This window comes from Mirounga leonina, unplaced genomic scaffold, assembly GCF_011800145.1.
Source record: "Mirounga leonina isolate KUSES-001 unplaced genomic scaffold, KU_Mleo_1.0 Mir_507, whole genome shotgun sequence".
NCBI lineage: Eukaryota > Metazoa > Chordata > Mammalia > Carnivora > Phocidae > Mirounga > Mirounga leonina.
In genome coordinates this window covers 2,572,791-2,589,304 of record NW_023270789.1, presented here as the reverse complement: position 1 = coordinate 2,589,304, position 16,514 = coordinate 2,572,791, and the positions used below count along the sequence as shown (strand labels likewise).

Sequence of the window (16,514 nt, the reverse complement as noted above, 5' to 3'; positions counted from 1 at the left end):
TCCTCCTTCTGAAGAACATAAGTCTTTTAGAATGCTTTAATTTAGCTCATCTCCCTCTTGTCTTATGTGTAATTGTTGTCTAGCTGGTTCCAACTTGTATTTGAAACTTCCAAATTAATGAATGAATGGAGGACTGACTGAATGAAGGAATAAATAAATAAATTTATTGAATGCCTTTTCTGGGACAGGCACTGTTCTGGCTTCTGTGGATACAGTAAAGAGCAAAACAGTCTTATTTCTCCTTGAGTTTCTACTCTAGTTTTGGGAGAAAAACAGTAAAGAAATCTTCAAGTCACATATAGTATATCAGGTGGTGATAAATGTTGTGGAGAACAGTAAAGGAGGGCAAGTAGGATTGGAGCAAGTATGGGGTTGCCATTTTACATGGGGTGGCTAGTGAAGGACTCTTTGTCATGGTGACATTTCTGAGAAGAGACCCAGTGGAAGCCATGTGGATATAAGGCTCTCTCATACTGGACATTATAGTTGAGTATAATGTTAGAGGTTGATTATTTTCTCTTAAGCTATGAAAGGTACAGTTCCACTGTCTTCCTGTTTCTGTTATATTGTTGGAAAGTATGCTATCAGTCTGATTTTTCACAGGTAATCTGTCTTGTTTTCCCCTTGTTTTAATCTTTTTTTGCCCTGTGTTCTATATTTCCATTACCATGTCGCCATGTGTGGATTATTCTTTAAAGGACTCATAATGTACCATCAGTCTGAGAACTTATGTTTTTATCAATTTTGGAAGATTCATAGTCACTACTCCTTTGAATAATGCCTGTCTTCTGTTTTGTCCCTTCTATCTTTCTAGAACTCTTATCTGTCTCTCTTCTGAGGGAAGTTCTGAATTTTACAAATAAAGAATTATATATAATCAGATGGTGATGTGTTAATTGGGGAAATAATGCAGGTTAAGAAAGATTAGAGTATTTTGTACGATGTGTTTGGATAAGCTTCCTATTCAGAGATCTGTAGGTAGAGGGTAAGACTGACATACAGGAATGATGAGTTCGGTAATTCTAGAACAGCAAGTAGACCCATTTGGTAATAAAGTGAGTCAGGAGGACTCCTATTGGTAGGAGATGATGTCATACAGCTAGTGGGGAATCAGCATATGTTGGGTCTTACAGTTATTTTGCTTTGAATGTAACCAGCAGTCATTGTAAAAGTTTGCACACAACAATAACCCAACCTGACTTAAAATGTATGAGGTTCACTGTACCTACAGGGTGCTGAATAAATGGAATGTAAGGAGGAGAGGAAGGCTGAAATCAGGGAAACTGATTAGAAGGTTATTGTTTCAGTGAGTGATAATGGCCTGCCCTGCCTCCCTCTTTCTCTGCTTCTCTGTATTTAGTGATGTCTGCTGTGTGCCCTGCAGTATGGTCTATATTGGGAATATATGAAGTAATATAAAGCATATTCCTGTCGTGGATGGAATGGGATGATAGATATGTTATTTAAGAATTGCAGGAAGTAATCAGAGAGGGAGATAAACCATGAGAGACTCTTAACTGAGGGTTGCTGGAGGGGAGGTAAGTGGGGGGATGGGGTAACTGGGTGATGGGCAGTAAGAAGGCCATGTGATGTGATGAGCACTGGGTGTTATACGCGACTGATAAAGTATTGAACACTACATCTGAAACTAAGGATTTACTGTATGTTGGCTAATTGAATTTAAATTAAAAAAAATTCCGTATCAGAGATACATACTTGTGTTAGCAAATTGTGTGTTCTGCCTATGAATGTTACAAACACTTCAGGATAATATATATTTCCTTTTAAGTTTTGTTAACAAATTAGTTACAGACATTATCTTTATATTAGTCAATTGGGTATATCCTGTGGATTCTTTGGTCATGTTCTCTGCCACTTCTTTTCTTTCCATGTATTAGAATTTTTCTCAGCAATATCTATATCTGTATCTAAATACAAACATAAAGACTTTATATGCTAAGGTTATTAATACTGCTATATTTGTGCCAAATTTCCTTCTGTTTTTTTTGTTTGTTTGCCTTTTAATTTTGTTCATAATTGCTTTTCCTTATATAGGTCATTCTCATTTTGGGGAAACTCAAGTCTTTCTATCATCATTTGTTGTCAGTACAGTTGATTTTATGCTTACAAAGTACCTTCTTTGTCAAGGAAATTTGTATGTTGTCACATTTTCTTCTACTTTTTTATTCTAATTTTTTCTACATTTATTTCTAAATTATTTGGATTTCATTTTGAGAGAGAGAGGTATCTGAAATGAGTATCCAAATTAATTTCTAACCTAGGAGTCAGTTTTCTCAACATTATTAATTGAATAATCCATCATCCTATCATTTTTTGGTCCCTCTTTTAACATTTATTAAGTTTTTATATATATGAGGAAAAATATTTAAAATTCATGAGAAATATAATAAAAATGGGACAGTATGCTGTAGTAACTAGAACAGAAGGAGATGGACCCAGTGGAGATACCACTATTCCAGAATTCAAGAAGTGGAGGCTTGCATGAAGAGAGAATAGTCAAGAGCATCAAATATGTTGATAATTTCACAATAATAGGTAAATACATAAAAATGATTTTGGCTAATAGGAAGTTGTGGTGGCAGTAATAGAGGAGTTTGAGTAACATTAATAAATTGAAAGTGACATTGCAGTTACATGAGAAACGAAGGTGTGGAAAATGGAAAAAGCATTCTCTGCAGGGTTTTTGTGAGAAACATATGAAGTACTGAAAATATTTGGAAAACTCGGAAGTTTTATGTATATATGAATATTTTCAACATGTCTTCACAGAATTCAGAGGTGTCTGTGTTTGAAGTCAACATTCGATTTATTGGAGGCCTGCTTGCAGCTTATTACCTTTCAGGAGAAGAGGTGAGCCACTAAAGTGAAACATTGTTTGGGGGGAAGGGGCTCTGAATGGACTTTAATAAAATGAAAGATTTCCCTAACAACCTATCATTTTTCTTAATTGTCTAATATTGAACTCATGTAAAGGTTTGCTGAGAGAACTGGATGCTTCAGGTAGAACTGTCCTTGGTAGAACTTGGTAGAACTTTTTCCATTTTGAGAATTTTAGAAAAACATAAATTCATCACAAATCCTGTCTCTGTATATACCACTTCTCCTTTGCAGGAGCTGTCCTCCAGGGTTTTGCCACTGCACTTAAACTACATAATCGAAACAAGGTGGGGGGGTGATTAATAAGATCAGAATTACGGAATAAATCAGGAAGAATGAATATGGATCCTCCAAAGACCAAAAATTAATTATTAAAACTGCCTGTTTGGAAATCGAATGAGATTTTTTGCTATAAATTTAGAAAACCAACACAGCAACAACTCTGAATTCTCCTTTCTGGAAATCTTGGTGTATGTAATACACATAGATTGATTTGAGACCTGCTGTGATGGGGAAGTGGGTGTGGGAAATTCCTTTTTACTACTCAGGTGGGTTTAAAGGATAGGTTTGGGGAGTGGGAGAAAGAGAAACTAAAGGAAGAGGTTATAAGTCATTTCTATTTTGCTTCCTGAGGAACTTCTATATTTAATTGGTTTGTTGGCCTAAATGATTATAAGAGCTCTTTGTAAATTTAAAAAAATTCATCTTTTGTTTTATGTGTTGTAAAGATGGATTTCTATGTTGTTAGTATTTAAGAAATGTTTGCCTAATCCGCGGTCACAAAGATTTTCTCTTATGTTTTCTTCTAAAAATATTAAGGTTTTACTTTTAATTATAAGTCTGTAATTCATTTTGAGTTAAATTCTATATCTGCTGTGAGGTATAGGTTGAGCTTTCTTTCCTTCTGGATATTCAAAAATTCTAGCAAGATTTGTTGAAAAGACTTGCCTTTCTCTGTTTAATTGACTTTGCACTTTTGAAATCAATTGACCATATATGTGTGAGTTGACCTCTGCACTCTCTGTGCTCTTGCTGTTTGTGTCTGTCCTTTTGCCACACTGTGTGAACTACACTGCATTCATTATTGTGGCTTTATGGAAAGTCTTGAAGTCAGGTTGTGTGAGTCTTCTGACTTTGTTCCTTTTCAAAATTGTCTTGGCTATTCCATTTACTTTATTTTCTATTTTAGAATCAGTTTGTTGATCTCTACAGAATATTCCACTGGAATTTTGATTGGGATTACCTTGAGTCTATAAATGAGTTTAGAGAAAATTGGTATCTTAACAAATACGGAGTCTTCCAAACCATGAACATGACATATCTATCCATTTATTTAGTCCTTCTTTAATTTTCTTCCTTGGTGTTTCTAGTTTTTAGCATATAGATATTTTATATATTTTGATAGATTTATACATATTTTATATTTTTTGGTCCTATTATAAATGGTACTGTATTTTTATTTCAATTTCTAGTTGTTTATTGCTAGTATTTATAAATACAGTTGATTTAAAAGAAAGTTTTAATAAAGACTTAAATTTTCAGCTGGCTTAGGACATCTTGTTTATCACTGAATAACTTCCTGATGCTGTCATTTTTAAAAATATTATAAAACATACATAACAAAATTTTTCATTTACCATTACAGTTCAGTGGTACTAAGAACAGCATTCATATTATGCAATATACAGTGGATTTTTATATTGACCTTTGTGCTCTGAGATTTTTCTAAATTCACTAATTCTAGTTGCTTTTTTGGGATTTTTTTTGGTAAACAATCATGTCATCAGTGAGTAGTTTCATTTCTCTGTATAGAGAACAGTTTTATCTGTGTAGCTCTTTTATTTGTCTTGCCTTACATCTTGTCTGTTTCCTGATCTTATAGGAAGAACATTTATTCTTTCACCATTACATGTAAATGTTAGTCATAGGTTTTTTGTTCATGTTCTTTTTTTTTTGACAGAAGATGGTGGTGAGGGAAAGGGAGAGAGAGAATCTTAAGCAGGCTTCACACCCAGCATGAAGGCTGACGCAGGGTTCGATCTTACCACCCTGAGATCATGACCTGAGCTGAAATCAAGAGTCTGAAACTTAATCCACTGAGCCACCCAGGCACCCTGTTAGCCATAGGTTTTTTGTAGATGCCCTTTATCGTCTTGAAGAAGCCCCTTTCCATTCCTAGTTTGCTGAGATTTTTTATTTATTGTGGATGGATGTTGAATGTTGTCAGATGTTTTTGTGGTATTCAATAAGATGATTATATATGATTTTTTTTCTTTATCTGTTGATTTGCAGATTATATTGGTTGAATTTTGAATGTCAAACCAACCTTGCATTTTCAGGAAGAAACCCACTTGATCATGGGGCATTATCCTTTTTATATACTGCTAGGATTGATTCGATAATACATTGTTGAGAATTTTTTGCATTTATATTCATGTGGCATATTGATCTATATGTAGTTTTAATGTCTTTGTGTGTGTTTTATATAAGAGTAATGCCAGCCTCATAATATGAGCTGGAAGTGTTTCCTCTTCTTTTTTGTTTTTCCTTTCACTGGAGAAGTTTTTGTATAATTGGTATTATTTGTTCTTTAATTGTTTGATAGAATATCCTTCTGAAGCCATGTGATTGTGGAGCTTTTTGTTTCTGTTTTTTTCACCTAAGTTTTAAAACTATTTAATTTTTTTGGTAGATATAGTACTGTTCAGTTTATTTCATCTTGAGTGGCTTTTGTAGTTTCTGTAGTTTGTGTATTTCTGGGGATTTGCCTATTTCCTCTAAGTTGTGTAAACTGTTGACATAAAGGTGTTTGTAATATTCCCTTATCCTTTTCATATCTGTAGGATCGTTAGTAATGTGCTCTATTTTGTCTTCTCTTTTTTTGTCAGTCTGGATACAATACAGGTGTATTGGTATTTTTGTTTTTTTCAGATAACTTGTTTTTGGTTTTATTGATTTTTCTCTATTTTTGTGCATTCAGTTTCATTTCTCCTTTTATACTTCTGTTTGCTCCTTTTTTTTTTTCCCCCTTGTTTCTTAGGTGTGGAGCTTAGATCATCAATATGACACCTTTCTTTTAAAAAAGAACAGTGCCGGGCACCTGGGTGGCTCAGTTGGTTAAGCGACTGCCTTCAGCTCAGGTCATGATCCCAGGGTCCTGGGATCGAGTCCCGCATCGGGCTCCCCGCTCTGCGGGGAGCCTGCTTCTCCCTCTCCCCTCCCCCTGCTTGTGCTCCCTCTCTCGCTGTGTCTCTCTCTGGCAAATAAATAAATAAAATCTTAAAAAAAAAAAAAAAAAAAAGAACAGTGCCATAAATTTGCTTCTTGGCCCTTCTTTAGCTACAGCCTATGAATTTTGATATATTTTCATTTTCCTTTAATTCAAAATATTTTCTAATCTTTTCTTTCTCTTTGATTCCTGAGTTGTTTAGAAGTATATGTATTTTTGGGGCACCTGGGTGGCTCGGTTGGGTGTCTGCCTTTGGCTCGGGTCATGATCCCGGGGTCCTGGGATCAAGCCCCGCATTGGGCTCTCTGCTTGGCAGGAGCCTGCTTCTCCCTCTCCCTCTGCTTGCTGCTCCCCCTGCTTGTGCTCACTCTCTCTCTCTGGTAAATAAATAAAATCTTTAAAAAAAAAAAAAAGTATATGTATTTTTATATGTATGTATGTATGTATCTATTTTTTTTTTTTTCAAGTAGGCTTCACATCCAATGTGGGGCTTGAACTCACAACCCTGAGATCAAGACCTGAGCTGAAATCAAGAGTCAGATGTTTAACTGACTGAGCCACCCAGGTGCCCCAGAAATATATTTTTAAATTTTCAAATATTTCAGGGTTTTCCACATATCTTTCTCTTATTTCTAGTTTAAGTTTTTGGTAGGCAGTGAATAGAGAACAGTTCTACTGAATTTGTTGAGGTTTGTTTTATGGGTCAGAATATGGTCTATTTTAAAAAGAATGTGTACTTGAAAAGAATGTGTATTCTGCTGTGGTTTTGTTAAAACATCAATTAAGTCAAGGTAGATAATAGTGTTGCTCAGATCTTATGTAATTTTACTAATTTTGTGTCTGTTTGGTCTGTCAAATACTAGGTGAGGAGTCTGTATTTTGGAGGCCTATTCTTAGGTACGTACACACTTAAGATCGTTAGGTCTTCTTGGTTGATCCTTTTATTGTTTTACAATTTTTCCTCTTTATCCTTGGTCACATTCTCTGTTCTTTTTTTGTATTTTTCTTCTAAGATTTTACTTATTTGAGAGAGAGAGAAAGAGAGCACGCGTGTGCGCCTGCAAGAGCAGGGGCAAAGGGGAGAGGCAGAGGGAGAAGGAGAAGCAGACTCCCTGCTGAGCAGGGAGCCTGACACGGGGCTCAATCCCAGGACCCTGAGATCATGACTTGAGTGAAAGGCAGATTCTTAACTGAAGTCAGACACTTAACCAACTGAGCCACCCAGGTGCCCTCACATTCTCTGTTCTTAAATGTAGTTTGTGTGATGCTGACATAGTCACTCTGGCTTTCTTTTATGTAGTGTTTGCGTGGTATATCTTTTAACCTATATGTTTTTATATTTAAAGTTGGTTTTCCCGAAGAAAGCTTGACAATCTGTTTTTAATTTGTGTGTTTAAACCCTTTACATTCGTTTAACTATTGATACAGTTCATTAAATCTACTGCATTGTTAGTTATTTTCTATTTGTCCCATCTGTTCCTCATTCCTCTTCTTTTTTTCTGCCTAATTTTATATTATTTTTTGTGATTGTTTTATCTCCATGACAGACTTACTATTCTCAATATTTTTTTTTCTTTTTTTTAGTGGTTGCCCTTTTTGTTTACTGTATATCTTTAATTCATCCTGGTCCTACCTTCAGTCAGTATTATGCTGTTTCACTTATACTGTGAAAACTTTACAACTGTATCTTCTTTTATGCTGTTTTTTGTTACTGTACATTTTTTACACTATAAACCCATAGGACATCGCTACTAATTTTTGCTTTAGGTGGTCAGTTATTATTTAGAGCTATTCAAAATAAGAAAAAAAATATGCCTTTTTATCTTTCAGTCATTTTTGTTGGTCATTTCTCTATGTTGGTTCAGGTTTCTGCCTGGTATCTATTCCTTTTGTGTGAAGAGCTCCCTTTAACTTTTTGTATAGTGTAGGTCTCCTGGTGGTAGAGTCTCTCAGTTTCTGTTGGTCTGAAACTGTTTCTTCTTCAGTTTTGAAAAATAATTTCTTTGTATTTTTCCTTTTAACGCATTAAAGAGGTTACTGCATTAGCTTAACGTTTGCATAGTTTGAGAAGTGTGCTTTAACTCTTTGTTCTTCTGTATATAATGTGTCTTTCACCCTCCTTTGGCTGTCTTTACGATAATCTGTTCCTATTTTATTTCATATGAAGAATCTGAGTGGTTTTACTTTTTTGCTTTTGGAGGGGCGAGTAGGACTTACTTATCTTGCTTGAGGTTCTCTGAGCTTCTTAGGTGTATGGTTTGGTAGCTTTATATTTGAAAACTTCTTATCTTTTAAAATATTTTTTCTGCCTCTTCTCCTTCTGGAATTCCAATTACATATACATTAGACTGTTTGAAATTGTCTCTTAGCTCTTGAATTCACTATTCTTTTTTATCCCACCCACTGCTTTTTATTCCTTGTGCTTCAGTTGGGGTAATTTTTATAGACGTGTCTTCAAGTTCACTGATTTTTTTTTTTTTTCCCCAGCTCCATTTAATCTACTTTTAATTAAGCCTGTTGACAGCTTTCTCTATCTCTGTTACTTTGATTTCTGAAAAATTATTTCTAGTATTTCATTTGACTTTTATAATTTCTATTTCTTTGCTACAGTTCCTCATTGTCTTCATGTTTTCCACTTTATCCACTAACTAGGTCTTTTAACATGGTAATCAAAGTCATTTTATTTTATTTTATTTATTTTATTTTTTTAAAGATTTTATTTATTTGACAGAGAGAGGCACAGCGAGAGAGGGAACACAAGCAGGGGGAGTGGGAGAGGGAGAAGCAGGCTTCCCGAGGACCAGGGAGCCCGATGCGGGGCTTGATCCCAGGACCCTGGGATCATGACCTGAGCCGAAGGCAGACGCTTAACGACTGAGCCACCCAGGCGCCCCTCAAAGTCATTTTAAATTCTCAGATTGTTTTAACCTCATCGAGCTTGGTTCGTCACTTGCTTTTTGTTTCTAGAAAGTGGGGTTTTTTTTGTTTTTGTTTTTTTGTGTTTTTTTTGCCTTCTTAGGTATTTCATAATTTTTGACTGAATGCCAAATATCAAGTATGGGACAGTAAAGACAGGTTGATACTGTTTATGTCTGTGCTGTTAGCATCAGGGGTTCAGTCAGTTTAGTCTAGAGTTGAACCACATTTTGGTTTTTTACTGCTGAGATTACCCACGATGTGCCAGTAGTTTCAAATTCTTCTAACATTACCTTGTAATTAGAGTGCACCTGGCAGGCAAGTTTTTCTTAACATTCTAGCTCTTCCCTCCACTTCAGGCATTTCTGTATGCCTGCTCCTCAGAGAGGGTCTCTCTCCACCCATACGTTGCCTCCCCCCAGGCATGGACTGTTGTTACTCTTCCTGACCTTTATGTCCATACTCTTTTCTGTTTTGATCTCTAAATATTGGCAGCCTTGAATTTGTACTAACAGCTCTAATTTCAGCCCAATACCAAAAGGGTTATTCTGGCTTTCTGCATTTCTCATTCTCTTTTCTGATAGTGTGAAATCTGTCCACTGTTATTCCTCATATATTTACCTACTTGCTTAGTCCTACTGTATGAAACCACTTCCCTGCCTTCACCAGGCTGCTGCCTTGTTCAGTGCATCTTCCTCACATGGACCCCTCTGGGAGTTACTCTCCTTTGCTTGGCTGGCTTCACTTTCCTCATGTTGGTCTTAGGCTGTCTCCAGACAGTGCTGCCCACCCTAGGCATACTGTCTGGGCACAGACCCCTGACTTCAGGAGCTTCTGGATTGAAATATTAAATAATGAGATGAGGAAGGAAATGGAACTATTTTGATGCCTTCAGTTTCAGATTTATTTCTAGATTATACATTATAAGATGTCCTTGATAAAGGAAAGCATTTTTTTTTTTTTCATACTTTCATGCTTATCTGACTATGTAGAGGAAGTACTTAATTTTTGGGGTGTAGTGACAAACTTGATTAGTTTTCATACCAAAAGGCATATGATTCAAAATTAATTATGAACAGCTTATGAAAGAGAAGTGTCGGCCTTGGCTGTTTCATATTAGACTCCCTATATGAAGGTTGAAACAGAATGTTGAAATTTTGGTTGTTACTGTCTAAGGAAAACATTAAAATGCTGAAAAAGTATATAATGTTACCAGTATTTCCATTTTTGCTGTTTTTATACATCATACCTCAAGAATAAACATTTTGAAGTGGAGGGAAGCACATATGCTTTGGAGTTTGGAGGCTCGGGTTCCCACTCTGCCTCCTTTTCATAATGATATTGGGCAAGCTGTATACCTCTATAACTTAAGTTTCTTCATCTATGAAAATGTCAGAGAGTTCACTTGAGAGTTGTTGTAAGGATTAAGTTATGTGAAAGTGCCTAAGATAGTACCTGACTCAACAGATATTACTTTACCTTTCTTCCTCCTTTGACTTTTTCCGATGTGGTAAATATTCTATGTTTCTAATGGGTGGGGAATCCCTTTACTTACTTCTTTTTAATTTAAATTCAATTAATTAACATATAATGTATTATTTGTTTCACAGGTACAGGTCTGTGATTCGTCAGTCTTATATAATACCCAGTGCTCATTACAACACATACCCTCCCCGATGTCCATCACCCAGTTACTCCATCCTCCCCACCCCCTTCCCTCCAGCAACCCTCAGTTTGTTTCCTAAGATTGAGTCTCTTATGGTTTGTCTTCCTGTCTGGTTTCATCCTATTTCATTTTCCTTTTACTTATTTAAAAGGAGACATCATAAATTAATTTCTTAGGATTTAGTCTACTCAGGTAAGAAGTGTAAAGAGAACATGTTTTACTTTTCTGACTTTCTCATACAGTGGAATTCTGACCTTTTTACTTTTCTTCTTGATCATTTGACATATGTGATCCATATCTATTCTGGGAAACCAACAATAAATCTCAGATCTGCTAAAAATAAATTAAACATAGAACAATAATTTGAATATGACATTATTATAATACAGGATATACAGTAAATTCCTACATCTCACATAAGCCAGGAAATTAACTCTAATTTATAACTTGGCAGAGTGCCTTTCTTATATTAAGGTAGTATGTAAATAGAATAAAGAACATTTTACATGCATTCTGTTTTCTGGTACAGGAAACCAAATGAGGGTTACAAGTGTTCCTCTCGCCTATTGATTTATTAATATAATAAATGTGAAACTTTATCATTTTATTTTCTCAGAACAAGGCTATTATATTAAATATTCACAAGTTAAAAAAATCTTGATGATTTATTATGTTTACTTGATGTTATTCTCTAATATATGGCATTTCTTTTATAGGATTGTCTCATTTTTTTTAATGGTTATCAAAGTGGTATCCCTTCCTTAGTAAGATAATAACATAATTTTTGTGGATAACTACATCTGGAATCTGTCAGATAAAATAGAGAAATGGTTATGTGGAGTTTAATACATGTTTTATAGATAATAAAAAAAAAGTAAAAGGAACAAGAACAAAATCTTTCTTTACTAAACACAAATGTACTGTGTTGCCTGTAGTGTAAGATTGTTTCTGAATAACTTTGGGGATATTTTCTAAGACAAATAGAATAGTTTTTTTTGACCCAGATATTTCCTGGTTTAAATATTAGTCATTATTGTCCTTACTGCACTAATTCTCATTTTGTTTTTGGAAAACCTGATATTGCTCCATAAATTGCTATTTCCATTGAAAATTTGAGCTCTTCGTTCTCTGTAGGTGTGCTGGTAATTGGGCAAAACAGTCCACTAAGCTTTACTGACTCAGATAACATTTTTAAGTACACTCTCCAACATTTTCCTCCTGAATGTGTGAGTTCGTCTATACATCTGTACACATTCTTACATGTTTAAAGTTATAGCCAGTACCAGTCATAGTTGACAGTTACGGTTGTGATTATTGGTTTGTCAGATCAGAAGGCAGAGTTTGGAGCTACCATAGGAGCTAGAAGTTAGGAGTAAAATCCGGGATAGGAGGGATCCACAGAGGAGAAGCTCAAAATTCTGCATACATGAAACTGTATTTAGACCACATTGTTTTATTTCCTATGTGTTTATAGACCTCTACCATAATTTTCTGCCTAAACTAGACTAACCCTTCCACATTCTCTGTCTAATAAAGAACTTCAGGGCTCAGCTCAAAGATTATTTTGTTTATTTTAAGCAATTCTACTAAGGCTAATTTCCATACAGTAAAATGCCCTCACTTTAAATAGGATGTAATTAAATGTATAGTTTAAATTTTAACAAATGTGTGATAAACTATTGGAGGGAATACAAATGATACAACTTTTTGGAAAATAATTTGGTGGTGTCAAGTAAACATTTAAAATATAAAATTCTCGGGGCGCCTGGGTGGCTCAGTCGTTAAGCGTCTGCCTTCGGCTCAGGTCATGATCCCAGGGTTCTGGGATCGAGTCCCACATCGGGCTCCCTGCTCAGCGGGAAGCCTGCTTCTCCCTCTCCCACTCCCCCTGCTTGTGTTCCTGCTCTCGCTGTGTCTCTCTCTGTCAAATAAATAAATTAAAAAAAAAAAAAATCTTTAAAAAAAAAAAATATAAAATTCTCGGGCGCCTGGGTGGCTCAGTTGGTTAAGCGACTGCCTTTGGCTCAGGTCATGATCCTGGAGTCCCTGGATCGAGTCCCGCATCGGGCTCCCTGCTCCAGGGAGTCTGCTTCTCCCTCTGACCCTCCTCCCTCTCATGCTCTCTGTATCTCATTCTCTCTCAAATAAATAAATAAAATATTAAAAAATATATATATATATAAAATTCTCCTTGACCCGGTAACCTGCCTCTAGGGATATATTATCTAAAAGTAACAATGTGAATACATAAGAAATATTTAGAAGTATATTTTATTGCAATAGTGTTTTTAGTGGCCAATGTTTGAAAAGACCTGAATTCATCTAGAGTGGAATGTTTGAATAAATTAATACATCTCTCACTTATACAACTGTGAACATAAGTTTGATATATTTTATCTAGGAAAAATATGTTGACATATTCAATGACAAAAGCAAGTTATAGACTAATAGTTATAGTGTGGGGTGTGTGTGTGTGTGTGTGTGTGCCTGCCTGTGTATGTGTGTATGTATTCTATTCATCTAGTTAGTTAGCCATTGCAGTATTTGGGGCAAGAAATAATGGCAGCTTGGACGCAGATGGGTTGTAGAGATGAGAGATTAAATGATTTCAAGGGATTTGGGAGGTAGATTCCAAAGGATTGGGTGTTACTTTGGAAGGGGTGATGAGGCAGAAGGAGGAGTTGGTCCTGTCTCCAGTTTCAGGGTTTTGGTACTGATGGCGAGACAGTTTTTAGAAATTACGCACTTTAAGAACATTAAATTGGGAGTGGAAGATCATCAATTCATTTTAAGTATTTTGAGTTTGAGGGGGTTTTGCTGTATTTATGTGGAAATAGGTAGTAAACAGATGTAATGGAGCTGGTGCTTATTTTAGAAGTCTTGATGAGAAATATAAACAGTCAGCTGCTCTGTACCTGATAACTGAAAGCAAGCACACGTGAAGTTGCTCAGGGGAACAGTTTAGGATAGGGAGATAGCAATCAAGCCTGGAGGAACACAGCATCAAAGGTCAGATATGAGGAGGATGAGTCAGTGAAGGAGGTAGGGAGATTGTGGGTTACTGAACACAAGGGAAGAAATTATTTTAAGAAGGAACTGGTCGATTGCTGGAGTGGTAGAGGGTGGGAGGGATAGGGTTGCTGGGTGATAGACATTGGGGAGGGTATGTGCTATGGTGAGCGCTGTGAATTGTGTAAGACTGTTGAATCACAGATCTGTACCTCTGAAACAAATAATACATTATATGTTAAAAAAAAAAAAGTAGAAGATAGCAGGAAGGGAAAAATGAAGGGGGGGGAAATCGGAGGGGGAGACGAACCATGAGAGACTATGGACTCTGAGAAACAAACTGAGGGTTCTAGAGGCAGGGGGGTGGGGGGATGGGTTAGCCTGGTGATGGGTATTAAAGAGGGCACGTTCTGCATGGAGCACTGGGTGTTATACGCAAACAATGAATCATGGAACCTACATCAAAAACTAATGATGTATGGTGATTAACATAACATAATAAAAAAAAAAAAGAAGGAACTGGTCAATAATGATCTGTGCTCAAATGTGTGACTAATCATTAGCAAGATCCAGTTCAATGAAATGATGGGGACAGAAGCCATGTTGGAATAGGATGAGGAGTGAGTGGGAGGAGAGGAAATGGATACAGTAAATTGGACAGTTTTGTAAAAATTGGAAAGATACTTGTGTTATTATGTTAGTAGCAGGAAAAGATAGAATAAAAATCTACTTAGCAATTGTATGTCCTTACAACAAAAAGGATGGAAATATATCAAAATATTAAGAGTGTTTGGTTCAGAATACAGGAAGTGTGTATGATTTTAGAAATTTTCATTTTCCTCATTTTAAAATATATAACAAAGTATGAATTATTTATTTATCAATCAGGATCCAGTTAAGAGACAAACCATGCCAATATTTGAACAGAGAGAAATTAATGTACAGATCATTAACTAGGCACAAAGTCACCTAGGTAAGTGCTAGATTAAAAAGAATATTCTAAAGTATCAATCATGGAGGTGGCTCTTACAGGAAGCAACCAGGACTGAGGCTAAAGGTTAGAAACCGTAAGAGGAAGGACTAAGCAGAACTGAAATTCAGACCTCTGATGAAAGCGTGCTGTCATGTTGGTGCTCTTGCTGCTATCTTTCCAGTGAGGGTTGAGGGTCATGAAGCTGGTTCTGCTAGCATCGGAAAAAGTGGATTTAGCTGCTGCTACAGGAAGGCAGTGCTGCTGCTGACGTGAAGGGTTAGGAAAGCAAAACACCATAGTGCCTGAGCATCCCTGCACACTTCTGCCAGGAATACCAAGGATTCAAGGCCTTGACTGCTTTTTACCCAGGTCGTTAGGGTTATACTTGCAGGGATGAATTAAGGTCATCAAATCAGCTTGCTTTCACTTACTGTAAAAGAGATTCTCCAAGCTCAGTATTCTTTTCTGCAACACAACCCACCATGTGTGCAGGAATCCGCCACGGACTCTTTGGATCATCCCTCCGAGATTTAGGTGGGGGTGAGGGTGGGGCAGGTACAGGCAGTGTAGATTAACTCAAATCTTTGGCTGATACTTTGCCGTCAATAATATAGTCCTCTGGTCTCTGACCCAGTAGTCAGAGATATTTATGACTCTGTGGATATTCATGAAAATGTGGTATGCTAACTTGTTAGCTTATAAATAGAATAAATCTTAGATTTCATTATGGGTTTGAGAATATTGTTTGCAGGCTCATTTTGAGGGAGAGGTGTGTGTGAATATGTTTCTACCTCTTTGTTAACCTGCAGTTTTGTAGTAACTTTCACTTGATCCTGAGGAACGCCTGTCTAGCCTTTAAGGATGTTCATGGTGATGATAAAGAATCATCCAGAATGCAATACAGAGTCAAAGAGAAATTAAGAAAAAGAGTTGAGATATAAAATAGTGAGAGGTTTCAGAGAATGTTGGAGTTTTAGACGAGTTTAATGGAATAAATGATAGAGAATCAAAATTTGAAAAGATATAAAGAATAAGGAGGAAATATTAAAAGCTACCTAAAGAGAAAGGGCTGATTACTTACAGAAGGATAACAGCTGACAGCAGAGTGCTCAGTAGCAATAGGTGCCCAAAGACACTGGAGTGCTATCTTTAAATCGCTAAGATAAAATAACTGCCAACTCAGATTTTTATATTAGCCAAACTGTCATTCACAAGGGAGGATGTAAGATACAGGACAAAGATATGTGCAATGAATTAGTCAAATACCTTGAGGAATTTAATTGTTGACTACAAAATAAGATTAAATAATGCAAGGTGTAGGAATGTCTTTGTCTGCATTTGTGTCTATATCAAGATGTCAGTAATCTAGATATCTGTATCTTTATCTAATTAGTGAAATTGTCAATCAAGAACATGGACTCTGGAGCACCCCTGCCTAGGTTTAAATTCAGCCTTACCATTGACTAGTTGTATGACCAGTCAAATTAACTTACTTGTTTTAAACCTCAGATTCCTACTCTGTAAAATGGGAGTAACAGTATTTATCTCATTGGGTTGTTGTGAGAATTAAATGGGTTAATATATGTGTGTGTCATTATCATTGTCATCATCCCAACATTTCTGTAGAATATCTTAAGAAGGTCTTAAAACCTTTGCATGTTAATGTCAGACATTTTGGGGATATGGGGTTGGTATGGAAGAGAAAGAAGATAGTTACTTGTTTATTATAAATCTCAGGTATTCAACAGGCAACAAACGGGGTAGATATGTGAGAGCACATGTGTGTTTACACACGTATACATACACGTACACTCACTGTTATT

At 36.1% G+C, this 16,514-nt stretch overlaps 1 protein-coding gene across 2 annotated transcripts in view; it reads left to right on the top strand.

Annotated features, from left to right (window-relative positions):
• Positions 1-16,514, top strand: part of MAN1A2 (mannosidase alpha class 1A member 2) — a 217,360-nt gene that overhangs the window by 78,029 nt on the left and 122,817 nt on the right. For both annotated transcript variants that reach the window (XM_034990197.1, XM_034990198.1), the window contains exon 5: positions 2,791-2,871. In XM_034990197.1, coding sequence (XP_034846088.1) covers positions 2,791-2,871 — 81 coding nt within the window. The remainder of the gene's footprint in view (positions 1-2,790; positions 2,872-16,514) is intronic.